The sequence below is a fragment of the Salarias fasciatus genome, chromosome 20 (genome assembly GCF_902148845.1).
Source record: "Salarias fasciatus chromosome 20, fSalaFa1.1, whole genome shotgun sequence".
Classification (NCBI taxonomy): domain Eukaryota; kingdom Metazoa; phylum Chordata; class Actinopteri; order Blenniiformes; family Blenniidae; genus Salarias; species Salarias fasciatus.
In genome coordinates this window covers 5,264,426-5,292,008 of record NC_043764.1, presented here as the reverse complement: position 1 = coordinate 5,292,008, position 27,583 = coordinate 5,264,426, and the positions used below count along the sequence as shown (strand labels likewise).

Sequence of the window (27,583 nt, the reverse complement as noted above, 5' to 3'; positions counted from 1 at the left end):
TCCCAGATAACAATCAGTGAATTCAGGTTTGACCCTGAACAGGTCATCTGTCCATCACAGAGGAAACAAAGAGACAAACAAACAGACTCATTCACATTAATGGTCAATTAGAGACACTAATTCTCCTCATAGGGAGTCTCTCCCTCTGAACACCAGTGATTCAAACAAATATATTTGGTTATTTTACCTTTTAGTATTTATCATCCCGCAATAAACAAATATAACGCAAAGACAGTGCTTATCATTAAAAGCCACACTTTTTATTTCTTATAAGACTAAAGTAAAGATGTTTAGAAATTTTAAAGCCAAAACGATAAATGGAGTCCAAATTGACTATGTTAAAGGTGGTATGGACAGTTTTTCCTTCTGTGGCTTTCTGAGTAAATCATCTCAATTATTGGCTCACCACCATGCCAATCAATCTGGTGAAGACTTCAGCATGCTGCACCTGGCTAGGTCAGCTGGCTGCACATGTGTACGATTATTGAATTACCCTGTGAGCTCTGCTTTCAAGTCTGACATCGTGGAAATCTTTAGGGAAGTCTGTGATGGAAAGTTGAGCGATTCTGAGAGCTGTAAACAGTGACGTCCATGCACAGGTGAGCAGGATGAGCTCACGCAGGCTTGCTCCTGGTATTTGCGGGTGGGATGGTCTGGCACATGAACATCATTCAGAAAGGCACTAACAGTCGCTGGTCTCAGAATTTCAGGATAGCTGTCCACACCACTTTTGAGGAGACGAAATTTCTAGGCGTAACAACTGACAGTAAATTATCAGGGAAAGCCCACATCAGACACAAAAAAACCTAACATAAAACCCAGATGTAAAAGGGTGAACAGAGGTGTTTTATATATATAAAAAGGATTACGTTACAAACTAAGGGACACCAAAAGTCAAAATCAACACATAATGAAGAAACAAGACTATTCCGAATGACGATCCCTAAATAATAACCGAAATAACACAAAACGACAGACTATTATCCTATAACTCAGTTCAGGCACACACATCAATTGATCGCTGCAGCCGAGCCAGACGAGCGAGGAGCGACAGGTCACTGCTCAGACACAGCCGTTCCTGAATGATCCTCCCGCCAGACTTTTCAAGGGGAGGCTCCTCCCGTGGCCGCTTGTGATTTTAGGGTGCCGTGCTCTCCCCGATGGTCTGGTGCTCTAACCAATAATCACCTCCTTGGACAACCTGAAGGGGAGAGAGAGAGAGAGAGAGAGAGAGGGAGAGAGAGACCCCATCCACACATGCGCAAGTGCGCGCACACTCACACAGACACACCCACACACACAGACACACCCACACCCACACACACACACACACACACACACACACACACACACACACACACACACACACAAAACAAACATTATGGCAGCAGCAGCCTTTCTTCTCTGGTGTATTTCTGGTGGAGTTACAGGGTCACACCACCATTTTATGTAGTTCATATGCCACCTACAGGCCTGGCATATGAACTACATGAGAGGAGATGAAGGGAAATCTAAATTAACTGTTCATTATGTAACAGAGAATAATCCCGCTAGGTAGGGGAGAACGATGAAGGCCACCCTGAAAGGCTAAAGGAGCGCAAGATCTGGTCTTTACCCCTTAGCACTAGAAACCCCTGTACCTACAGCAATAAGTATGTGGATACCTCTTTGGTTTGGCCTCTGGTCTAGAAAAATTAATATCTTTAGTCAGGGCCTGACTAAAGCGGAGACCACTCTGGACCAAAGATACACTGGCACGATACTCTTCTACCTTACTCCAAACCAGAAAAGGCGGGGTGCCCCCACTTCAGAGCGGCACAAGAATTCAGACAACTGAATGACTGGAACATTAACTAGGGATTTATTTAAGGACCCCAGTGAAATGATAAATTATCCTCAGTTTGTTAGAGTGCTCAGGAAGAGGGATAATATTATCAATAAAAAACCAACACAAGGTAAATAAAATGAATGAGTGGAGGGGTTTTAGAAACACCAAAGATCCCCAAAAAAAATATCTTCAAAAAATTACCTCAAAAACACCTTCAAAACAAAATACCCTCAAAAGAATACCTCGAGGTATTGACCCATGTACTGCTTTAACGCCAAGTGGCTGAACTCCAGTTATTTTTACCCAGCTAGTGGGTTTTACAGACAGAATCACACAATTGACAAATAAGATTTCACCAATCTCAAATACACAATAATAAATTCAAACCACTCAAAGGAGAAGATAAACAGTTAACCATAAATGTTCACCACAAAACCTGTTAATTCAGATGTTTCAGTCACACAGTCCTCTTAACCAGAAGAATTAATCTAAAGAAAGTCTCTTATAGATCCTCAGGGCTGATGAAAGAACAGCTGACTTTACTTGGTCCCGCTTGTTTTACAGTGCAATAGTTCCTCCGTCAGCTCCTGATATAGCGGTTCAAATAGGAAAGACAAAAAACAGTACCTTATTTCTCTGGACTCCACAGTAAACATGAATCAAGGTGCAGAAGGTAGGAGAGATGGTCGCTGAGATGACAGCCGAATGGCAGGGAATAACTCTGTGTTTAATGATATTCCACTTTAACCACGCACGCGGCGCCCCCTGCAGCCTGCCGTCCTCTCTGGTAGCTCTGCCACACACACTCGGGATCTCTGGGCGGGTTGCGGTAGGTTACACTGCGGGAGACTCGGCGTCTGCCTATCCTCCGCCAGATGCACCACTCGTCCTCGGTTCACGCCACACTCAGCTCGGCGTTCAAGTAACCGGACGAGCTCCGCTCCGGGCCCGCTCAGTCACTTCCGCATGAGCGCTTCATCCGGAAACTTTCAATGGCGCAGCTCCAAACACTTCGCCGTCAGCCCGAGGCGTCCTCTCGAAGCAGCTTCGCCAGGAGCCCACCACACGCCCGTCCGAGGCGCGCCCACGGTTTTGTAGCGCTCCAGGCCACAAAGCTGAACCGCCTCTCCGAACCTCAAAACAGCGTGGCTGGCGCTCGGCTCCTCACGCCGTCCGCTCCCTCTGCCGCCATCCCGTCTTTTTCTAACCCGCCCCCTTCTTCCTCTCATCGGCTACCCACGCCCAGAGTTTTTATGTCCCCATGGCAACCACCAAAGCAGTCCGTCCCTTACAATTATGAGATCTTACAGCAACAACTCAATATTTATAATGACACAGTCAAACAGGCTCGAACTTCTCATTTCTCCAAACTTATCACAGACAACAAAGACAAGCCCCGGTTCCTCTTCTCCAACTTCAACATTTCAAAAGGGCTCTATTTTTTAAAAAGTTTTTAAGGCTACAACAGACCCTCTAAGTTTGCAGACCACCTCAGAACTAAAATCATGGACATCAGGTCCAGTCTTTTACCTCAACAAGTTTTATCAGTGAACACAGTTGAACCGTTGTTGATGCCTGAGGAAATATGCTGGAGAGTTTGGACCTGGTTGATGCGAGGACTCTTGGTCGAGTTTTCTCCCAAGTAAAACCAACAACCTGCTTTTTAGATCCCATTCCCACACCACTTTTAAAATCATTTCATGGATTCTTTGAGGAACAGATTTTAAATATCATGAATTGCTCTCCTCAGACTGGTGTCTTTCCCGCTGCCTTTAAAACGGCGGTGGTGAAGCCCCTTCTGAAGAAGAGCAATCCAGATCCTAATGTTCTTAATAACTACAGACCTGCATCCATCTGACCGTTTTTAAGTAAAGTTTGAGAAAGTTAACAAAGTCAATGACTTTTTAATCACAAATAACATTTAAGAAGGACATCAGTCTGGTTTTATTGTGAACCACAGTACCGAGATGGCTGTTTTAAAGATTCTAAATGACATCAGGTGTTATTTAGACAACAAAAAGCTCACAGTGTTGGTTCTACTGGACCTGAGTGCAGCTGATACGGTAGACCATCACATTTTAATAAATAGACTGAGACACCTGGTGGGCCTCTCTGGTACTGTTCTTAACGGTTTCAGTTCTTATTTAACATATCAATGTTTTTATGTAAGTATGAATATATGTTCTTCAGGAACCCATTAAATTAGGTGTGGGGTTCCCCAAGGTTCAATTTTAGGCCGTATTCTCCTTATCCTCTACTTGCTTCCTCTTGGGGACGTCATCAGGAGAAATGGCATCAGTTTCCATAGTTACGCTGATGATACTCAGCTGAACATCGCCGTGTCTCCTGATGACACAGGGCCAATAGAAACCCTTGCTAACTGTATTTCAGAAATCAAGTCGTGGATGGCAGTGAATTTCCTACAGCTCAACCAGGACAAGACTGAGGTTTTAACTGTTGGTCACAAAGGCCAGTCAGAGAAACTTTTTCCAAAACTACAAGATTTTAAACCAGCACAATTGGCTCAAAACCTGGGCATGATTTTTGACTCTGAGCTAAATTTTATTCCACATATTAAAAATATAACTAAAATTGGATTTTATCATCTTAAGAATATAGCCAGAGTCGCCTGTTTCTCTCTCAGGCCAGTACAGAGTCTCTAATGCAGCTCTCATCTCCTGTCGGTTAGATTATTGTAATGCCTTGCTCTCTTGTCTTCCCAAAAAGAATTTTTCAAACCTCCAATTGTTACAAAATTCTGTCGCACGAAAACTGACAGGACCAGGGGGCGTGCCCACATTACCAGTTTTAAAGTTGCTCCATTGGCTCCCTGTCCGCTTCAGAATCGATTTTAAAGGTCTCTTATTAGTTTTTAAATGTCTTAACGGCTTTGCTTGTTCTTGTTTTTCGAATGTGTTTTTACCGTATCGATCCTCGTGGGCCCTGAGATCCTCTGGCAGTAGCTTATTGTGTGTCCCTAAAGCTAGAACCTAGACCCATGGTAATGTGACCTTCAGCCACTACAGCCCCCGCCTGTGGAACAGCCTGCCAGAGAACCTCAGGACTGCAGAGACTGACGATATTTTTAAAGGAAGGTTAAAAACACACCTTTTTAATCAGGCTTCAGGCAACAGAAAAACAACACAGGTGTTTTGATGAAAACAGAAACAATACAAAAGGCAAGTATAATTTACAAATGTGTACCCTTCAACGCCCACGTGGGCAGCGACAGTGAGACCTGGAAGGGGGTGATTGGATCGCACGGCCTCCCTGATCTGAACCCGAGTGGTGTTTTGTTATTGGACTTCTGTGCTAGTCACAGCTTGTCCATAACAAACACCATGTTCGAGCACAGGGGTGTCCATAAGTGAACTTGGCACCAGGACACCCTAGGTCGGAGGTCAATGATCGACTTTGTTGTCGTGTCATTTGACCTCCGGTCACGTGTTCTGGACACTCGGGTGACGAGAGGAGCAGAGCGGTCGACTGATCACCACCTGGTGATGAGTTGGATTCGCTGGCAGAGGAGGAAACCGGACAGACTTGGCAGACCCAAATGTGATGTGAGGGTCTGCTGGGAATGTCTGGTGGAACCCTCTGTCAGCATGGTTTTCAACTCCCACCTCCGGGAGAGCTTCTCTCATGTCCCGAGGGAGGCTGGGGACATTGAGTCCGAGTGGACCACCATGTTCTCTACCTCCATTGTCGAAGCAGCTCCTCGGAGCTGTGGTCGTAAGGTCTCCGGCGCCTGTCGTGGCGGCAACCCCCGAACCCGGTGGTGGGCACCGGAATTAAGGGCTGTCGTCAAGCTGAAGAAGGAGTCCTATCGAGCCTTGTTGGCTCATGGGACTCCCGAAGCAGCTGACAGGTACCGCCAGGCCAAGCGAACTGCAGCCCGAGTGGTTGTGGAGGCAAAAACTCGGGTCTGGGAGGAATTCGGGGAGGCCATGGAGGAGGACTGTCGGTCGGCCTCGAAAAAAATTCTGGCAAACCGTCTGGCACCTCAGGAGGGGAAAGCAGGTCTCTGCCAACACTGTTTACAGTGGAGGTGGGGAGCTGCTGACCTCAACTGGGGATATTGTTGGACGGTGGAAGGAATACTTCGAGGACCTCCTCAATCCCGTCTTCCGTGGAGGAAGCAGAGGCTGAGGTCTCAGAGGTGGACTCATCCATCACCCAAGCTGAAGTCACCGAGGTGGTTGGTAAGCTCCTCAGTGGCAAGGCACCGGGGTTGGATGAGATTTGCCCTGAGTATCTCAAGTCTCTGGATGTGCAGGGACTGTCTTGGTTGACACGTCTCTGCAACATCGTGTGGCGGTCGGGGACGGTACCTCTGGATTGGAAGACTGGGGTGGTGGTCCCCCTGTTTAAAAAGGGGGACCGGAGGGTGTGCTCCAACTATAGGGGGATCACACTCCTCAGCCTCCCTGGGAAAGTCTTGTCCAGGGTACTGGAGAGGAGGATTTGACCGATAGCCGAACCTCGGATCCAGGAGGAACAATGCGGTTTTCGTCCTGGTCGCGGAACAGTGGACCAGCTCTATACCCTCCATAGGGTGCTCAAGGGTTCGTGGGAGTTCGCCCAACCAGCCCACATGTGTTTTGTGGACTTGGAGAAGGCATTCGACCGCGTCCCTTGTGGTGTCTTGTGGGGGGTGGTACAGGAATACAAAGTCCGGAGCCCCTTGTTAAAGGCCGTCCAGTCTCTGTATGACCGGAGTAGGAGTCTGGTCCACATTGCCGGCAGTAAGTCGGACCTGTTCCCGGTGCATGTTGGACTCCGGCAGGACTGCCCTTTGTCACCGGTTCTGTTCATAATCTTTATGGACAGAATTTCTAGGTGCAGCCAGGGGCCGGAGGGGGTCCGGTTCGGGAACCACAGGATTTCATCTTTTCTTTTTGCAGATGATGTTGTCCTGTTGGCTTCATCAAACCCGGACCTACAGCATGCACTGGGGTGGTTCGCAACCAAGTGTGAAGCAACAGGGATGATTATCAGCACCTCCAAATCCGAGGCCATGGTCCTCGACCGCAAGAAGGTGGTTTGCCCCCTCCAGGTTGGTGGAGAGACTCTGGCCCAAGTGGAGGAATTTAAATACCTCGGGGTCTTGTTCACGAGTGGGGGACAGATGGAGCGTGAGATTAACAGGCGGATCGGTGCAGCGGCTGCAGTGATGCGGTCGTTGTATCAGTCCGTCGTGGTGAAGAAGGAGCTGAGCCGAAAGGTGGAGCTCTCGATTTACTGGTCAATCTACGTTCCCACCCTCACTTATGTTCATGAGCTTTGGGTCATGACCGAAAGGACAAGATCCCGGATACAAGCGGCTGAAATGAGTTGCCTCCGTAAGGTGGCTGGGCGCTCACTTAGAGATAGGGTGAGGAGCTCAGTCACCAGGGAGGAGCTCGGAGTAAAGCCGCTACTCCTCCAAATCGAGAGGGGCCAGCTGAGGTGGCTCGGGCGTCTGTTTAGGATGCCTCCTGGATGCCTCCCTGGGAGGTGTTTAGGGCATGTCCCACTGGGAGGAGACCCCAGGGAAGACCTAGAACACGCTGGAGAGACTATGTCTCTCGGCTGGCCTGGGAACGCCTTGGGATCCTCCCAGAGGTGCCGGAGGAAGTGTCTGTGGACAGGGAAGTTTGGGCATAACTGCTGAGACTGCTGCCCCCGCGAACCGGCCCCGGATAAGCGGTAGAAAATGGATGGATGGATGGCATCCGCAAAATGCAAGAATAATAAATAAATAACAGTTTAAACATTTGAGTGGTGCTCATGCCCCACGAAGGCACAGGCTGTTTAAAGCCTGGGGGGGGGGGGGGGGGAATTATGGGAAACTGTTCATGAGTGAGTGTATGTCTCTGTATCTGTGGGTGTTTGCAGTGCGTATGACCCAGGGGAAGAAGCTGTTTGTCAGTCTGCTAGTGTGTGATTTTATTGACCTGTAGCGTCTCCCAGACGGGAGAAGGTCAAACAGGGAATCGGGCAGGGTATGAGGGGTCTCCCGTGATGAGGATGTGTAGTTCTTGCAGTTTGGTGGTGAGGATGATGGTGTTGAACGCTGAGCTGTTCTCCACAAAGAGCATTCTCACATAGCTGTTCTTGTTCTCCAGGTGGCTCAGCGCTGTGTGGAGTGTGATGGTGATGTCGTCCTCTGTAGACCTGTTTGGCCTGTAGGCAAACTGGTGAGGGTCGAGGGAGGGAGAGAGGCAGTCTCTGATGTGCTGGGAGACTGATCGCTCAAAGCACTTCATGACGACAGACATCATAGCGATGGTTCTGTAATCATTTAGGTTGTCTATGGTTGTTTTTCTGGGGATGGGGACGATGGTGGAGGCCTTCAGACATGTGGGAACAGTGACATGTGTCAGGGAGAGGTTGAAAAGTCTGGTGAGGACCCCTGTCAGTTGGTCTGCACATGCTTTAATCTCTGCCCCTGGGATACCATCAGGACCAGCAACTTTCCTGTGGTTCACTGCTCTCAGGATTTTCCTCACCTCATACTCCTGGAGAGAGAGAGGAAAGGTGTTGAAACCGGTGGGGGGGTGGGGGCTGACTGCGCATGAGAGGAAGTGGTGGTCTCGAACTGGGCAAAGAAACTGTTCAGCTCCTCTGTCAGTGTGCTGCTGATGCTGCTGGAGGATGTGGGAGGTGGTTTGCCTTTGCAGTTGGTAAGGGCCTGGATGCCCCTCCACATCTGACGCTGGTTGTTGTCCGTCAGGTATCCCTCCATTTTCCTCCTGTAGGACTCCTTGGCTTGATGCCCATCCTCAGGTCACCTCTGGCAGTGCTGTAGAGACCTCTGTCCCCCGTCCTGTAGGCTGAGTCACGAGCTCTGATCAGGGTCTGGACTTCCTTTGTCATCCAGGGTTTTCTGTTTGGAAAGACCCGGATGTGTCTGTCCTCTGTGACATTCTCTGCACAGGTCCTGATGTAGAAGAGAACAGACTCGGTGTGTGTGTCCAGGTCCTGATCTTTGAAAATGCTCCATTCTGTGCAGGCAAAGCAGTCTTGCATTTGGTTGAGAGTAGGGCTGCATGATTAACTGACACCTCATCGAAACTGAGGTTTCAACTACTGCGGTAACCTCACCGCACAGGGCTGAGGTTTTTCAAGGCATTTGAGTGACAGACCTATCCGCTAATCAAAATGTTCAAGTCTCGCGTTCCGGGCCACCGGCCAATAAGAAATGACAATATTAAGCAAGTATGTATGCACTGCACTGCTGCAGCTAACTACCGTCAGGTTGCTAACAAGAAACCCTGTGCGTGTGCTTTGCGGTGTCATGAGGAGCAAAAAGTTTTCAGTGTGACTCATTCACAGTGTGAAAATGGCTGAGATGGCAACAGAAGAGGGTGCCGAGCAGCTGGAATCAAAAAAGAACTGTAGTTCAGTTGTTTAGACTTACTTTGGGGTTGAAAAAAACGTGGAGCAAAAGCGAGCCAAATGTCGATTGTGTCACCGTGCAGCAGCCAGATCCAGAGGGAACACGTCTAATTTGTACCAACACCTGAAGACTCACCACTACACAATAGGGCATTAACACAAACGTCGACAAGTCGTAGGTTATTCTCTCTCTCACCCGATCGCCCAACAGCGCTCCCGCCTTCATCCAGCGCATGTCGATGCGCTCATCTCTCTCCAGGAAAACATGAAGCGCAAGCCCAATAATGTGAGGGAAGATGGCCCAGGGTAGGATTACTGAACTGATTGTGATCTAAGAATATTACAGCAATAAGGATAAATCTTTTCTTTACCCTTTATCTTTAGAGGCTGGCGAGTTGTTTTTTTTTTTTTTTTTTTTTTTTGTAGTTGAAGTTGGTTTCACAGTGGTGCCTATTTGCGGTTCTGGTTTTTAATTTCCATTTATGTCACGTTGAAAACTGTTGTCTACTTTGCAAGCAAAACCAGTACTGAATTACAATTTGGACAGCACTGGGTATTGATTATTTTGTTATTTCATTAAAACAACACACTCGTAATTTTTTTTCAAACATGATGCAGACATGCATGGTAGTGTCTTGGCTGCCGCTGCCGGATGCTTTGTCAATTTAGTTTACATTAGGTTATTGTCTGTCAACTTGAGCAAGACCATGTAAAAGTAACAAGGATTTTTTTCGATCATAATTTTAGCTGTTTCCTGCATTTGAAAGAATAAAATGTGAAAATCACAAATCGACTCACAATCGCGTTATTGGTCAGAAAAATCGCAATTGGGTTTTTTGTCAAAATCGTGCAGCCCTAGTTGAGAGCATTTTCAGGCTAGGCTTTGAAGGTCACCATGGCTGGTTTGGTTTGCCTTCTGGAGGGGGTGGGGGTGGGGGGTGGGGATGGGGGGGGCAGGGCAGAGGAACAGAGAGAGGGTGGTCTGTTTTTACTGTTTAGCACTTTGTGTTGTTTTTCATGAATGTGAAAGTGCTCTACAAGAAAAGTTTGATTTGATTTGATTTGATTTGATTTGATTTTGATCACAGCTTTTATTGACATCTTTTGGGCTTTAACTAAATTCTTAAAGCTTGTAAAGGCCTTAAGCTTCATACCAAGAGGTGTTTATGATATTTTGGCCTCAGCAATAACACACTTCAGAGGAACAGTCTAAAGACTAATCTTGATATGACAGAAAAACAATCATAAAAATCACCTGATGTGGTCATGTTTTACACTCATAGAACAAGATCTAACCCTTTGTTTCCCTTCCAGGAAAGTTATTTTATGGGGTAAGTGACCTTATTTGATAACTTCCATATCTATTTAGTCTTACGCACTAAACTCAGGACACATCAGATCATTCACGTTTGATGGATCTCTTTGGATGATTATATGTTTTTTTTTTCACAAATGTTTTTGTATTGATGTTTTAATTTTCTTGTTTCATGTAATGACAATAAAAATGATCTGATTCTGATGTTGCATTTCTATAACTTTAAAGTTTTGAAGTATGGAAATATCCTTCAACATCACACTGATGTCAAGTCTTTCATTTCACACATATTTTAGTGAGTGCCATTTTGGAAATTCAATTCAATTCAATTCAATTCAATTCAATTTTATTAAAAAACAACTTCCGTTGACCAAAGTGCTGCACAGCAATAGAGAAGTAAAAAGAAAAAGATAAAATAACTAAATAAAATAACAGGCTCACCTAAAGATATTAAAAAACACAGATAAGACAAATAAGACACCAAGAATATACTCCGGTTTCGCTAGTGTTTAAAAAGCCTTCGAGAAGAGGTGTGTTTTCAGTCTGGATTTAAACTGTCCCACAGACTCGGAGGACCTGACATCTAGGGGGAGGCTGTTCCAGAGGGTGGGCGCAGCTACAGAGAAGGCTCTGTCACCCCTGGTTTTGAGCCTGGCTTTCGGGACAACCAACCGGAGCTGGTCGGCTGACCTCAAGTCTCTGGTTGGCATGTAGGGCTGCAACATATCAGTCAGGTATGGGGGGCCCAAGGAGTGCAAACACTTAAAAGTGATTAATAAAACTTTAAATTCCACTCCGAAGCGGACAGGCAGCCAGTGTAAAGTGCACAGCACAGGGGTGATGTGCTCCCGCTTCTTTGTTTTAGTCAGGAGCCGGGCTGCAGCATTCTGAACACTTTGCAGGCGCTGCAGGGCGCCCTGGTCCAGCCCAACATACAACGCATTACAATAATCCAAACGAGAAGTTATAAAAGCATGGATCACTCTTTCAAAATCAGCCAGGGGAAGATAAGATCTGATTTTGGACAGAGTCCTCAAATGGAAAAAGCTGGTCTTGATGACAGAGCTGATGTGTTTGTCAAATTTAAACAAAGGGTCGACCATCACCCCCAAGTTTCTCACAAAAGGACGGCAGAAGGAGGACAGAGGACCAATAACACTGTCATGTCCTTGCAGGGGATTATTGGGCCCAAACACCAAAATCTCAGTTTTATCCTTGTTTAGGTTCAGGAAGTTAGCACTCATCCATGTCTGGACATCACTGAGACAGTCCTGCAGTGTTCTTACTGCAGACTGACAGTCACTGGCCGTAACAGGTAAATAAACCTGGATGTCATCTGCAAAGCAATGAAAGCAGACTTTATGCTTTTTAAAGATAAACCCCAAAGGGAGCATGTACAAAGCGAATAGGACAGGTGCTAGTATTGAACCCTGGGGAACGCCATAATTCAGGGAAGACACAGAGGATGAGTATTGGCCCAGATTTACAGAGAAGCTTCGGTCAGAGAGATAGGATTGAAACCAATTTAGTGCTGTACCCTTGATGCCTACATGAGTCTTCAGGCGGGACAGAAGGATGCTGTGATCCACAGTATCAAAAGCGGCGGACAAGTCTAAAAGCAGAAGGACAGCAGATCTTCCTGCATCAACAGTTAAAAGAAGGTCGTTAAAAACTTTTAAAAGGGCAGTTTCAGTGCTGTGTCGCAGTTTGAACCCTGATTGGAACTTTTCTCCAATTTTGTTTAAATCAAGGTAAGTCTGCAGTTGGTTATAGGCGGCTTTCTCCAAAACTTTGGATACAAAGGGCAGCTTTGAGATAGGTCTAAAGTTAGACAACACATTTGGATCCAGGTTCACCTTTTTGATGAGTGTCTGTATAACACCATGTTTCAGTGATGACGGAAAACATCCAGACATTAAAGAGACATTCACCATTTGCAGAATACAAGGACTAATGCAATCAAACACATCCTTAAACAAGCGACTTGGAACGATGTCCAGAGGACAAGAAGAGGGTTTCAGCTGCTGAACTATTTTAGTCAGTTCAGTTAGAGACACAGGTTCAAAACAGTCAAAGCTGGAATGACAGACTGATGGAGCCAGTGGGTTCTCTACGGACGAAGAAGCTAATCTGAGAGCAGAAATTTTGTTTGTGAAAAATTACAGGAAATTTTCACAAAGGGTTTCTGAGGGCGCAGGAATGATTTTATCACACGGGTTTACAACAGATTTCAGCGTGTTGAAAAGCAACTGGGGTTTGTGAACATGTCCCTTAGTATTTGCATGGAGACTTGTAGACGGTCCTTCTTCCATTGCCGTTCAGCGTGCCTACATACGCGTCTGAGGTTGTGCGTCGCTTCATTTAACCAGGGTTGCGCATTGGGCTTATGGCGTTTTAGCCTAAAAGGAGCTACCGCGTCTAAAACGTTCGTGCAAGTGCTATGAAAATGTAAAAGAAATTCATCCAAAGAGAGATTTTGCATGTCAGAGTGATATATTTCACTGAAAGTGTCAGCAAACGAGGAGGCTGTCTGGGAATTAATTGTGCGCAACCGACGAGCTGGAGCGCGCGGAGAGACCACGCACTGAGACAGCGTCACCGCAAATAGTATCACAGAGTGATCCAAAATGTGCGTTTCACAAATATCAATCATGCTTACATTAAGACCATGGGACAGCACCAAGTCCAGGGTGTGCCCTTTGACGTGCGTAGAGCCCGACACCGACTGTGTCAGGTTAAAAGAATCGATCAGATTTAAGAAGTCTTTGGCCAGAGGTCTGGATTCACAGCAGACATGAATATTAAAATCCCCAACGATTAAAAACTGATCAAAGTTCAGGGACAAGCCTGATAGAAAGTCTGTAAAATCCTGAATAAAATCTTTGTTAAACTTTGGGGGCCGATACACCAACGCGCACATGACTGGGGTATCAAAGTTTATCACAAATGTCTGAAGCTCAAAGCTGGAGAATGAATCTGCCGGTTCCTGCCGACAGTTATAGTTGGATCTGTACACGGTTGCCAGTCCTCCACCTCTACCCGTGGTCTGGGGTGAGTTGAGATAAAAGCAATCAGGAGGTAAAAGTTCGGAGAACGGGGTCGACTCACCGACTTGCAGCCAGGTCTCCGTGAGCAACATAAAATCCAACTTCTGCGACGTGAAGAGATCGTTGAGAATAAATGTTTTGTTGGCTAGCGATCTAGCATTCAGCAGGCCCAGGCGCAGAGTCACATCCTCGCAGTCCCGTGGAGAGGTTCAGCTCAGCGGCCGGAGAGATCCAAAATCCACGGCGCAGTGCTTGGCGAGGCGCTTGTGCAGTGACGCTGCTAGCGGCAGGTGCCGGAGGCCAGGGTCCAGGCGCGCGGGAGCCACAGGCTGAAGCCACCGCAATCCGTACGCTCCTTGGAGCGCAGGGCATCCAGGCGTACAGAGGAGAGGGGTAATCCCCAAGTAGATCTCCAGCATGCCCTGATTCTGACGAGAACGCCTCCGCGTTTTCCGCGCTTCCTGGTCCTCTTTTTCCACGTTGAGACAGGTGAGCGCAGCAGGTTAGCTGGTACTAAGGCCAGGTGAGGAGGAGGTTTGGACGTTTGATCCTCAAAATTGCGGCTTCGCCAGACCCCATAAGATCGGCTCAGATCAATGAGTGCCTGGCGATTATACACTAGCAAAGCAGAGATATCCTGGCACAAAATACAAAATAAAGCAGCAACAACTAGCAGTTTAAGAAGAGCGGGTAGACGGCTGCCGGTACACAGCTGCCGGTACACAGTGGCGCCATCTTGCCACGCCCCCTCGCCCCCCCCTAAATGACTTAACTTTAAGCTCAGAACTATAAGAAAGGTGTCCAGCAGGGCATCAGTACCAGTGACATGCTGGAAGTGGATGGACTGTAGAAAGCTTCTTTTTTTTTTTATTTCAGTTCAATTCAGTTCAGTTCATTTTATTCATTTGTCCCTTTCAGGGCGATTCAGTTTGCAGTAGCTTCACATTCAGACATAACATAAATATACATGACAACATGAGCATTACAGACCTTGGTGCATAGCTAGTTCCAGTACAAATAAAAAGCAGATCAGCAAGGTGGACCCATCAAACCAAGCTGTGCAAAACATTCCAGACCGGTAATTAAGAAATGACAGACTACTGTCAGCAAATATACAGCAGTTGCATAGTAAAAAGCACAGAAGTCGGTAAAGGTGTTATTACTTCCTCTTCTTCTCGGCGTTTAAAGCGCGGCTGGAGAGAGGCACAAAGGAAAATTTATATCTGTTTTTAGTAGCTAGTAGGGCTGCCACAAATGATTATTTTGGTAGTCGACTAATCACCGATTATTTTTTAGATTAGTCGACTATTCGCATCATATATAAATTAAAATAAAACATAGTTTATTGCACCACCATGAAGCTGCTCTTATATAGCCACAATTAAATTTCAGCTTTTAGGTATTTAAGGTATATTCTAACTAAAAATAAAGACAATTCAGATGATAGTTCATGAAACCTTTATTGAAATATGCAACAAACACTTGTTTAACTGTGTACCATAAAGTGCAAATACTTGAGTAAAATAAGGAAAAGGCACTTGCCTAAACAACACAAAAATTAATCCTTAATGTTAATTTTTTACTTAATTTGTGTTTGGCATCAAGCAACCAAGGAATTATTGAAGTTTTCGTCTCACTGACTCAAAACAAAAGTGCATTTTGTGTTCAGTGCTCAACTGTATACAACTTTATTACACTCTGACTCTACATAATCCCAAACTACACAGGGCTCTGGTTCACAGCCAAGAAAGTCAGCATTTCTACATGTGTTGGAGACGGGCTTGCTCTCTTTTGGGAGCAATTGTTCTGCTGCAGAGAAAATCCGTTCCAATGGGGTGGAGGCTCTGAAACATAACGCTAGAAAACATTAGTGCGACATCACTTCTTATTAAAACACATCACTGTCATAATGTTACAGAAAACATGAAATATGTGTGCTAAAGGCAGCTAATGAATAAAATCGTCACCGCTAATGTTAACGTTGACAGCTATGAGTAAATAGAAAGTTAGCCCTCTATGCTAATATTATTAGCTTACCGAGACGACGGTCAATCATCGTCACGAGCCACGATGTGCTTCTGTTTCAGCTGCTCATGTATCGCAGTTGTGCTGCCATGGAAGGCAAGTTCTATCTGGCAGACAGCTGCATTGCACACTTTTCTCTGAGGTTTTCTTGTCATGCTCCCACACTTTTGAGCTCCGCTGCTGCCGGGTAGCCACGACACCAGTCTGGTGTCGTCGCGGCTAACAGGACTGCGCATGTGTGTCAAATACAGAAAGGCAGACGTGGCAGTGGAAGGTGCCGCAGCAGTTTTGAGACAAAAACAATAAAAAAAAAAAAAAAACCGACTCGTCGACTATTAAATTAGTCGTCGATGATTTTAATAGTTGACATAATCGTGATTAATCGACCAATCGTGGCAGCCCTAGTCGCTAGAGGAACAGTAAAGCGGAGGCCAGAGGGAAGAAGCTTATACTCCTGATGCAGAGGGTGCGTTTTGTCTCTGTGAATGGACTTGGCTTTCTTAAGCAGCTGAATGTTATAAATTTCCTCCAGGCTGCCGAACTTCGCCCCAGCTACTTTGGAGGCAATGTGCACAGTTTTCCCTTGGGTGTTTTTGTCATTGACAGCAAGGTTACTGTACCAACACGTGATACAAAAGGAAAAAACAGACTCAATAAAGGCACAATAAAACATTTTCATCAGGCTTCTGTCTACCTGGAATTTGGTGAGCTTCCTCAAACAAAATAGGTGCTGCTGATCCTTTTTACAGGGCATGTCACAGTTCTCATCAAATTTGAGCGAGTTATCTATTATAGTGCCCAGATATTTGTAGCTGCTCACCAATTCCACTCCCTGATTGTGAACGACACTGCGATGATATGTTCGTCCTTCGTAGTCGAAGATGACCATGACATCTGTTATGAGGTGGAGCTGCTAACGATGTGTCCGGAGGTGGCTGATGAGGCCGATCCGGGCAAGGAAGCCTCGCCCACAGGTCGGACAGTAGTGGGTAGGCGCTGTGCTGTTGGTACTCGTGTCTTTGGATTTGCGTGCTGCTCTCTTCTGCTCGGCTTGGAGGGTCCTGCGCTCCTCTGCTGCATTGGCTCCTTTGCTGATAAGTTGGCGCCAGCCGGGTTTGTGGGGTGCAAGTGATTCCCAGGATTCAGTGCTGATGTTGAAGTCTTTTAGCGAGACCTTGAGGCTGTCCTTATACCGTTTTCTCTGCCCCCCAACTGTGCGTTTACCCAGACAGAGTTCTCCATGGAGGAGTTGCTTAGGAATGCGGTCGTCTGGCATTCGGGTGACGTGGCCAGCCCACCTGAGTTGGGCCTTGCGCATGATGGTGGTGATGCTGGGGAGGTTTGCCTGCTTCAGGACTTCCGTGTTGGGGAGTTTGTCCTGCCAGCCGATGTGGAGGAGGTTTCTGAGGCATCTGAGGTGGAAGCGATCAAGCTGTTTTTCATGTCGCCTGTACGCAGTCCAGATTTCCGAGCCGTAGAGCAGGGTGGTGAGGATGACTGCTCGGTAGACTTTCAGTTTGGTCTCAAGGCTGATTCCCCTCCTCTCCCAGACTTTCTCCCTCAGTCTCCCAAAAGCACTGCTTGCCTTGGAGATTCTGTTGTTAATCTCGGCATCAATGGTGGCTGTGCGAGAGAGGGTGCTGCCGAGGTAGGTGAAGGTTTCAACCGCCTGGAGAGTCTGTCCATTCACAGAAATCTGTGGTTCGTGGTATTGGTTGCCTGGAGCTGGCTGAAACATCACCTCAGTTTTCTTGGTGCTGATGGTAAAGCCAAAGTTGCTGCAGGCTGCGGAAAAGCTGTCCATCTCAGCTTGCATTTCATGCTCGTCACTGGCATTAAGGGCACAGTCGTCGGCGAAGAGGAATTCTCTGAGAGCAGTCTCCTTCACTTTTGTGACAGCCTGCAGTCTCCTCAGGTTGAATAGCTTCCCGTCAGACCTGTACTTGATGTTGATGCCAGGCTTGGAGTCTCTGAAGGCGTCAGTCAGCATTGCCGAGAACACCATGCTAAACAGTGTCGGGGCCAAAACACAGCCCTGTTTGACACCGTTGGTCACCGGGAAGGCATTGGATAGTTCACCGTCATCCAGAACACGGGCCGTCATGCCATCATGGAGTTGGCGGACCATGGCTATGAAGGTGCTTGGGCAGCCAAATTTTTCCATAATCCTCCAGAGTCCGTCTCGACTGACTGTGACACTGCGATGAGGAACCTGAGTCGTACGTCTAAAGTCAATACAGACTTCCTTTGTTTTAGGAACGCTGATCTGCAAGTAGAAATCTTTGCACCACGATACAAAATCATCAAGTACCTGGCCGTGGCTGACCTCCTCATCATGGAGCAGGCTGACAATAACAGAGTCGTCAGCATACTTTATAATCAGTCTGTTTGTCCCTATTACAACAGTCATTAGTATATAGAGTGTAAAGAAGTGCAGACAAAACACAGCCTTGAGGATGAGAGAAGGCTGGACAATGTTCCATTCAATTATAATTGTAATTGCATAACAGGAATATACTGACCGACACAACTAATTATTCAAGTTAAATTAAATATAACGAAATACAAATCGAAGACACATATAATTAAATAATAGATAGAAGCCGACAGATATAAATCAAACTTAATTTACCCCAAGATCTAAGACAGATATAATGAAATAAATAACAGACATAAGTTCGATATAATTTAAATATACATTTAAGACAGACAGTGAGTGGTGATGATTGCACATGAGGGGAGACACTTTAAGGAAGTCACGTTCAGTGCGCTTTGGAATGTTTCCATCCTGTACCCTCACCTTTCCACATCTTCTAAAATAAACGCTAAATCAATCGTTCAAAGGGAGCAATCAAACACATCACGGAATAAAAACATGCACAATATCTTTGTTTCTGCACTTACAAATACCGACTGTCACTTGTAATGACATAATTTTTCTTATGATACACACTTCAAATTGTTGCTCAGTTAAATGGTAAATTGACACCAAAAATGTTTGCTATTTTGCCATGGCCATATCTGACTTCCGAACCCCGAATCATCCCGGGTTCACAGCCTCTATGTGCTACAGCGCATTAAATCCTGCTGACTCCAGAGGCAAAACAATTCTGATAATGCATGGATGCACAATCATATTGTTCAACCAATTTCCACTACATTTTTATGTTAAGTTTTTGTTTTTTTTGTTTGTTTTTTTAAGGTGTTTCTGCAATGTTAAGACACTATGAATTATGACAACTCACCTTCAAGTCGGACCACTTTTTTTCACTTCAGCAGTAGTGGCCCGAGGGCTCTGGCACCTGCTCCCACTCAACGTGTCTCTGTTTGTCCCTCCACTGCTGTGTCCTCCAAAAAGGACAGAAGACCGACTCTCCACCTCACCAATAAGGGGCGGGCAGCATCACCTCAAACCTCCACAGCGGCAGAACCACCACCTGCATGCAGCGTCTCACCTGCCGGCCGACACTTGTGTTCTGCACTTGCAGCGAGATGCTGATCGCCCTTACTCTGCTGAATGAGCGATTAAATTGTAAATGCCGTGATTATGCACACTTTTGCTTTTGGCTCATCAAAAAGTGTTTTTCTATCGTTTTCGTTCATTTCATTATGTTTGCAATAAGATTTAAAATGTTGCCTTTTTTTTTTTTTATTTGAGTGCTTCAACCGCAACCCGCCAGAATGTAATTGAAATCTTAATTTTTCAACACTTCATCCGCCTGATCCGCGTTTATCTGCAGGCTCTGCACGTGCACTGCACCATCTAATATACCCAAATTTCATTCATGAGTTCATTTACATACCCATATATGGTGCCAAGGGGTGGAGTTGGAGCGGGATTGTGGGTGGGGTCGGCCACGTCACGTTCTCCGCAGGATTTGAAACCATGACTTGGAAATTGTGAACAGCTGTGCGGCAGACTTTTTTTTGACTCCTGAATTTTTTTTGCGGACAGAAGTTTGCGTTGCGTTCCCACACACAATTATTGTCAGATTTTCCTGCAGAGTTTCATAGGTGAGGCCCCTGGACATGGCAGTGGGTGAATTACACATGAAAACATTCATCCATCCATCATCTAATCTGTTTGGTCCTTCTAAGGGTTGCGAATGTGTGGAGCCAATTTCAACTGCTGGAAAACAAAAACAGCAGCAGAGGAAAGCAGTTCCCGATAGATTGTGTTGTGTGGCTTCTGATGATTTTTATTTCAGTCTTAACAATAAAGAAAATCCACTGACCTGAAGAGTTGTTTTGTCCACTATGGTCTCAGTACCAGTGACCTGCCCAAGAAAGAGCTGGAAGTGGGCGAACTGCAGCAAAACCTTTTTACTTGGATATGTCAATAGCGAATCCTCCATTTGTTTACATGAAATCGCATTGAATGCATCAAACAAATGCACAGTGTCTATTCAATGTCTATTTAATGTCCACCAGACAAAGACTCAAGAACCCTAAAAGCACAGCAACTTATCACATCAGACTTGTTCACAGGTTCGAACTTTCTTTGGCAGAGAGAACTACAAAGTGGAGAAACCAAGGTGGGGGAGATCTGAAGTACTGACCAAGAGCTGAAGAAAATCCAGGTTCATGATACCCAGGAGGTAAAGTCACTGTTGGCTTGTCTCGAGAAGTTATCTGACTGATTCTTTGACATTGAGAGGGTGACCACCAAGCTCAGCCTCATCCATAAAGTCAACATGGATGAACTTTATGATGAATGCTCCACAGCAAAACTCATTCTCAAGAGGCTCTAAGAAGATGCTGAAGCTGAATGAAGTCCAAAGGTGTGGCTGCCAGGTGGGTGGCTCGCTTTCAAGAAGCTGAGCTGATGAACATGCTGTCTATCATCAGCCACATCCTGAACATCCCAGCATCCACTGGATATGTGGAAAGGATCTTTTATAGAATGACCAACAAATGGAGTGACTGCAGGAACAGTTGTTTCATGGAGCTCATGAGGAGTGAGCTGCTGATCACTCTCAACTCTACATTAAGTTCAGATTTTATTTATTTGGTTTTAAAAGTTCACTCTTGCACAATCCACACAAGCAAACATCCTTCAGGTGATCCTACAACTGTCATGTGGTAGATCATGTGATAGATCATATATGTAAACTAATAAACAGCACATTAACACCAAAAGTCTTGCACTTTATTCCTTGGTAATAAAGTATGAATGTACTGTATTTTCCGCACTATAAGGCAGAGCTAAAAGTCTCTAATTTTCTCAAAAGCCAACAGTGCACCTTTTAACCTGAGTGCCTTTTTTTGCGGAAAACACAGTAATAAAGACCACCCGGTGGCAAACATGAAGCTTCAGGCACATTATCCATCTCTAACCTGTCAGTCATGATAATCACACAATTTGTTCTCCAGTCTCCCGGGGAGCACGGCGCGCAGCTGCACAGCCCAGCCAGCAGAAGCTCCTTTACGAGCAGCTGTCCACCGCGACTCCATGAGCCGCCGGCCGGTGTAGCTGCCAGGTGAGTGGCTCTCTTTCAAGAAGCTGATCTGACTACCATGCTGGCGGCCGGGCAGCTGTTCGGCAGCCCGCCCACCGCGATGCTGGGCCGGCCTGCAACCTGCTGGCCTGCCTGGCTGGTCGGCCACAGCTGAGCTGTCGGTGGGGGACTTCACTCAGGAGACCAGCCGGCCTCAGCAGCTGGCTGGACCACGGTGATTAAGCGGGTTAGACCAGTCCTGGCCATGCTGTATTGCATGTCTGTGAAGAGGACCGGTCCTCAGTCAAACTCGCTTTGATATGTCACTTTACTCACTATTGAACACATTTCAATCGAGAATGTAATCACCTAGATGGCCAATATGTATTTCGCTCATTCAGAAAGTGAATGATTTTTTTTCTCGCGATGTTTCAAGAATGTTACTGTTCAGCAGTGTGGGTGCCCACATCTTTAAAGTTACCTTCAGTCTGGACAGGGCAATAATAGTAGAACTGGCGATTATCTGAGTGTCTGAATAAGAGAAACAATCGCATATGCATCATTTACTCGTGAGGGGGGCATGACTCTCATTGAAATGTATCAGTTTTAAAAGAGAGGCGTGGGACAAAAAAAAACTGAGCAAAGTGCTGCCCTTGGACACGATTCAATAGATTAATTTACGTGACTCATAGCACGACTTACCATGAGACTGTCTATTCTATGCGCCTTATAATGCGGTGCGCCCTATATATGAAATTTTTTTTAAATAAGCCACTGATTGACGGTGTGCCTGATAATCCAGTGCACCTTATAGTACAGAAAATACAGTAAATGTTTTCATGCAAAGTTTCCTGTGACACACTTTTTTCAATTTCATGTCAAGTCCAAAGTAGAAGTTTTATCTCCCGGATGTTGTGATAAATACAACCACCAACCAGTTAATGATCAGCTTCTGACATCCAGGACACTATTTAAGGCTGCACTGAAATCGAGGACCATCAGTCTGACCGACACAGACCAACTTCTGAGAGAAGAGATGGAGACCTTTCTTTCTTTTTTGCTCCTGATTTGCTCCGTCTCTGCAGCTCAGCTCAGTACAGAGTCTGACAGTGAAATTATGCTGCAAACTGAATCAAAAGGAGAGGAACCAGTAAAAACTGTCAACAACCAACAAAGCCGCACACCTGACATCCATGCTGTGCTGAGGGAGATGAGCGCAACACTGGCTGGACTGAAGTATGAAATAAGAGATCTGCAAAGAGAGAACGAAGGTAAAACAGTGAGAGAAGTAATGACACTACCTCAAACCACTGATGTACCGTTTAACAAAATAGACTGTTTTCTCTCTGTATGGGTTTTCTTTTTATTTTATACAGCACTTGCAGCAAAGGATAGAGAAATGGAGTTGAAATTGACTGAGCTGGACAAACTGAAAACACATCAGCAAGGTACATTTATTATTAATTAGAGAATTTGACTTTGAATGATAAATATATGTACATTTAAACAATGTATGTTACTTCTTCCAAATACGACTTTATAGCTGCAGTGTCCAACATGCAGCTCATGGCCCAAAACTGGCCTGAGGGAGATTGCTGTGAAGTGTAAAAATTACAATGAAGAAATTTTCTACATTTTTTAACTGTTGATTTTTAGCTCAAGCTGGAGAACTGGTGACCATTAAATCCAGAGCAATCATCACAGAAAACCATGTGGAGGCTCTGAGGAGAGAGAGGGAAGGTTTGTAGAAACAAGCTCATCTTCACTGCAATGTCTCTATTATTAAGTTACATACTTTAATGGAAGGATTTTTTTCTCTGTCACAGTAAAGAAAGTGGCGTTTTCAGCCTCCCTGGTGGCTTCAGTTGGAACGACTCTGGGACCATTTAACACTCAAACACCTCTGGTCTTCAGATATGTTGTTTCAAATATTGGAAATGCCTATAACCCTAATACAGGTAATCAAGTATACACACTGAAATGGAAAACATGAGTAACTAATTTTTGAGTCATTGTTGGAACAGATCTAGTAGAAAATGCTCCATGTTCCTCAGTGTCAGTCCTCATCTTTCCAGAAAGGCCAGAAGGATTACACTGTGGCTGTGATGGCAGCACGGTGGCTGAGTGGTTAGCGCTCTTGCCTCACAGCAAGAAGGTCCCAGGTTCAATCCCCGGACCGTGCGGGCCTTTCTGTGTGGAGTTTGCATGTTCCTCCCCGTGTCTGGATGGTTTCCTCCGGGATCTCCGGTTTCCCCCGTCAACCGATAACATGCACCATAGGTCAATCCTCCAGTCAGGTGATTCTGACCATTAACCTGACTCCACATCTGGAGATGGGTCCCCGGGCGCTCCCCGTAGCTGCCCGTAGCTGCCCACTGCTCCATACGGAATGGCAGTGGCATCGATGGATGGGTTAAATGCAGAGAACAAAATTTCGTTGTACATTCACTGTATAATGACCAATAAAGTACCTTACCTGTGAATGGAAACCAGAATCAGCTTATCTGTAGTCAGTTAGATGGATGCGAGGGGAGTTTGTTAATTTATTTTTCATGTTATATTGTAAATGTGAAATACATAACCACAAAATCTCTCCCACTTGATTTATTGATGATTATTTTCACCAACGGACCCCAGCTGACGTCAATATCTCAATGTGTGTGTTGCAGGTTTTTTCACAGCTCCAGTGAGAGGAGTCTACCACTTTGAGATACATGTTGGTGCATTTGGACATTCATCATATGCTTCTGGTGCTGCTTTGGTCAAGAATGGACAGAATGTATACATTGCATGGCACCATCAGGTTTCTGGTTTTGGGAAATCTTCTAATGGTGTCACATTTTTATTAGAGGTTGGAGACATTGTGTTTGTTCGTCTTTGGCAGAATGCCAGAATTCTTGATAATCAATATCACCACAGCACCTTCAGTGGTCATCTGATTTTCACCATGTAAATGACAGTTTTATGTTTTTTGCATTATGATTGCTGGAACCCTCCAGCAGTGTTCCTCAGATAGACTGGAGCAGTTATCTGAAAGTGATGATCTGTCTGTATTTTTCAATATGAAATGCACCATCACGAATTCACTGTTTTTATTGTTTTAACATTATAACATTACTTAGATCAGTCATTGACGAGCTATTGTGGACTGTTCATGCCACTATGTTTATTGGTCTGATGTCAACGTTCTCACTCTGTTCTGTCTGTGGACTGTTTATATGGACACTACACTGTGATTCATTGTTATTATCAAAGTCATTATCTATCTTTGAAATTTTTACCAATCAATGTAACATCTTGAAGCCCTCTGAGGCAACTGTTGTTGTGATACTGGGCTATACAAAAATAAATTGATTGATTGATTGATTGGCTAATCATGGACCCTTTTTTTGTAATGAATCATCCCTGATTAAACATGGATAATTATGTAGATATGTAAAGCATTTAATGTACCTGTTTATTCGCCGCAGTTTATGTACATTGCAATATTTCCTTTTGTACAGTAAACCCTCTGATGTGGAGACAAAAATAGTAATGGAGAAATGAAAAAAGATGCTCAGTAAGTATCAAAAAAGTTTGATAGCTGTATAGTGATGTGCAAACAGTGTTGGGCAAGTTAATTTTTCCAAAATATTTAGTTAGTTACAAATTACTTCTCCCAAAAAGTAATTGAATTAGTAACTTAGTTACCTCATTGTAAGACTAATTAGTTATCCAGCAATGTAACTTTCGTTATTTTTCATGCTCTATACGTTACTGCTTTCTATAAGATCTATAACATCAAAGATGTTTTTATCAACTGGTTGAAGAATAAAAGCACGTTATAAAGTATTTTAGAACATTTGGTATTTATTTGAACTAAATTGCAGCATGTTATAGGTCACCGATCTTGGAAAACTAGCATGTAGCACGACTGTAGCATCTCCCCAAGGCTCCGCCAGCTCCCAACCCATTGGAGGAGCTCCCGTTGGGCCAGAACACACTGGACACGCGCTGAAGCGCCACGCGTACGGAGTTTGTGATCTCCTCCAATGTTATTAACCTTTCTGACTGCCCGCACACAACGCACATAGGAGCGCAGCACGCCCGCTCTGCTTCGTTCTATTTTTCACGCGAGCCGAGAGCTCCTTGGCAACGCGCGCGCGCAATGAACCAGGGTCAGTGCACGCCATTGAAATGTATGCGCAGGGGGCTGGTAGAACGGCGAAGGGATTTGATTGGTTTCTTAAGAGTGGTCGGCGCCTTACGATTGGTCGGAGTTTTTACTGTCCTTTGGCCGCTGCAGTTGTCAGATTTTTTTCGCACCTTTTTCCGTCCACATAATGTATTGACTTCTCCCACAGGGCAAGGAGCATTTCACTAAGTATGACAAAAAGTGCTTTCGGACAACATCGCCTACCCTAACTTTACGAAAACACAAATGTAAACTTCTGGCCATTGAGTAGTGCAAATCTCTGTAACTGTACATTAGGCCTACTGTATACCAGTGGACCTGCAGTCAGTGTGTTCAGCTCGGCTCTGGTCGCCTGCTGCCTCGAAACATCAAGTGTTGCTTAACAGAGCGACTCCGTCTCCCTCGCTGGCTGCATTTGGTTTCAGGGTTGGGTTAGCAGCAGCAGCAGCAGCAGCAGCAAGAGTCATGCTAGCATGTGTTGTTGTGAGGTGCTTCATAGGGTTCGAGTTGCTCGAGGCAGACGTGGATAAAGTCTTCCAGTGAGACTTTCAGTTTCAGAACAATTAATTGAATTGAATGTCCTGGCCTGGAGCTCGACGCCATTGTCTCTCTTTGGGCAGGTGATCTGTGGGTATAGAAGCTGACACTCGCGCTTCATTCAACCTAATTGTAGTAACTTGCCACTTCATATTCTCAGTAACGGTAACGGCGTTGCAACGATGGGAAAAGTAATTAATTAGATGAATGAAAGAATTTATTTATTTTTCGAACATGTATAAAGTCAAAGAAAAAAGATAAAAAGGAAAGTTAATGCAAATCAAAGAAAAAAGAAAAAACAAACAAAAAAACAAAACAAAAAAAAACAACAAGGAGTGTTCATTATTTAGAACACTTTTGCAAATCCTATTGAGCCAAAAGTAAGTTTGCAAAAGTGTTCTAAATAATGAACAACATATGTTATTCTGTGCTTATAAATAGTTTATCATCAATTATGAATGCATTTTAAATAAATTATTAAGGATTAAAAAACCCTTAACTCATGTTTATAAAGAGACTAGATATGTGCCTATACATATTTATAAATGCTTTACTAATGTCAAAGAATGCTTTGTAAATGTTTAATTAATAGTGAGTTGATCACTTACAAATACTTTATTAAGGATTTACTAATGCTTTATAGTGTGCACTTATTATAAAGTGTTACCCATGAATCTATTGCATTGGTGAAAAGCAAATCAATACATGTAGCGGTTTTTGTCTCAGACTTATAAGTGACTCTTGTTGGTTTTGTAATGACTTGTGACAAATTGCAAGTATCTGTCATAGCCCACAACTTATTTTTTAAAGAGCAGTTGTTCAAGCTCCAATCAATATTTAGGTCACCTAAAAAATAGATCTCATTATTTATATCACATACTTTGTCCAACATGCCACAGATCTGATCTAAACAGACTATAGGTGCATTGGGTGGCCTATAGCAACAACCAATCGGGATTAGCTTATGCTGGGCGGACACTGTGCGATTTCGAGGGGATTTCACCACGATTTTGCCGTCGCGGACCATCATCGTGGAAACATCGTAGAGTCGGGATGTCCGGTCGGGAGGTCGTGAGCCGTACAGTGTGAGAACACTCACGAGGAAAGATTAATTGCTGCTACGTTCTAACGATAATGCTGCGACCTCCCGATCAAACTTCTGGCATGTCAGAAATTCTCGCCAGAGCCCGTACAGTGTGAGTGGTGTTACGTCACGATTCTACGTTCGCACCTGCGCAGAAGATGCCGGTGGAGCTCACTATATTCATCATAACGTTATCAGCTACAGATGAGGAATTCACCGGGGCAGTATAGTTTTTAAAGCAACATTGGCTGGCTCAGTGCGGCTCCATGCTAATGCTAATTGCTAATGCTAACGTAAAACCAGAGATGGGAGACTTGGACTCGAGACTCGGACTCGACTCGGACTCGAGTCACTATTTTATGACTTTTTGACTCGACTTGATGAAATCAGAAAAAGACTTGGACTTGCTTGGACTCTAAGCTCAGTGACTCTAGACTTGGACTTGACTCGAACCCTTTGACTCGACGAGTCACGTCAAGTCATAATAGTCATTTTAAAAGTGCGATGTATGAATCATTTTTATTTTTTATCGCTTCATTTCATGGGATCGCAGTGGCGAGGTGCGCCTGCGGTGGGAGCACTTGTTTTGCGTCACCTAGACCGCGTGCAACGGGCGGGGTTCGTTCACTTCCGCGTGGACGGGAGCGCTCGTTTTCAACACCCGCGCATTCCAGGCGCATTCCAAACAACACAACAGGTCGGCCACGACTGTTTTTAAGAAACTGGTTTCAACACTGCCCGCCTGGAATGCGCGC

The 27,583-nt window shown here is 45.0% G+C and overlaps 1 protein-coding gene and 1 long non-coding RNA gene across 2 annotated transcripts in view; both read left to right on the top strand.

The window, feature by feature from the left end:
• LOC115408427 (uncharacterized) overlaps positions 1 to 2,926 on the top strand; it is a 79,586-nt gene extending 76,660 nt beyond the window's left edge. Inside the window, exon 6 of the mRNA XM_030119183.1 lies at positions 2,830 to 2,926. Within this exon, the coding sequence (XP_029975043.1) occupies positions 2,830 to 2,926 (97 nt within the window). The remainder of the gene's footprint in view (positions 1 to 2,829) is intronic.
• Positions 2,927 to 12,086: 9,160 nt separating this feature from the next.
• Positions 12,087 to 20,331, top strand: LOC115408119 (uncharacterized). Its single transcript, XR_003933736.1, has 3 exons — positions 12,087 to 12,222; positions 15,002 to 15,016; positions 20,321 to 20,331. It is a non-coding gene; the product is annotated as an uncharacterized LOC115408119 (long non-coding RNA).
• The last annotated feature ends 7,252 nt before the right edge of the window (positions 20,332 to 27,583 follow it).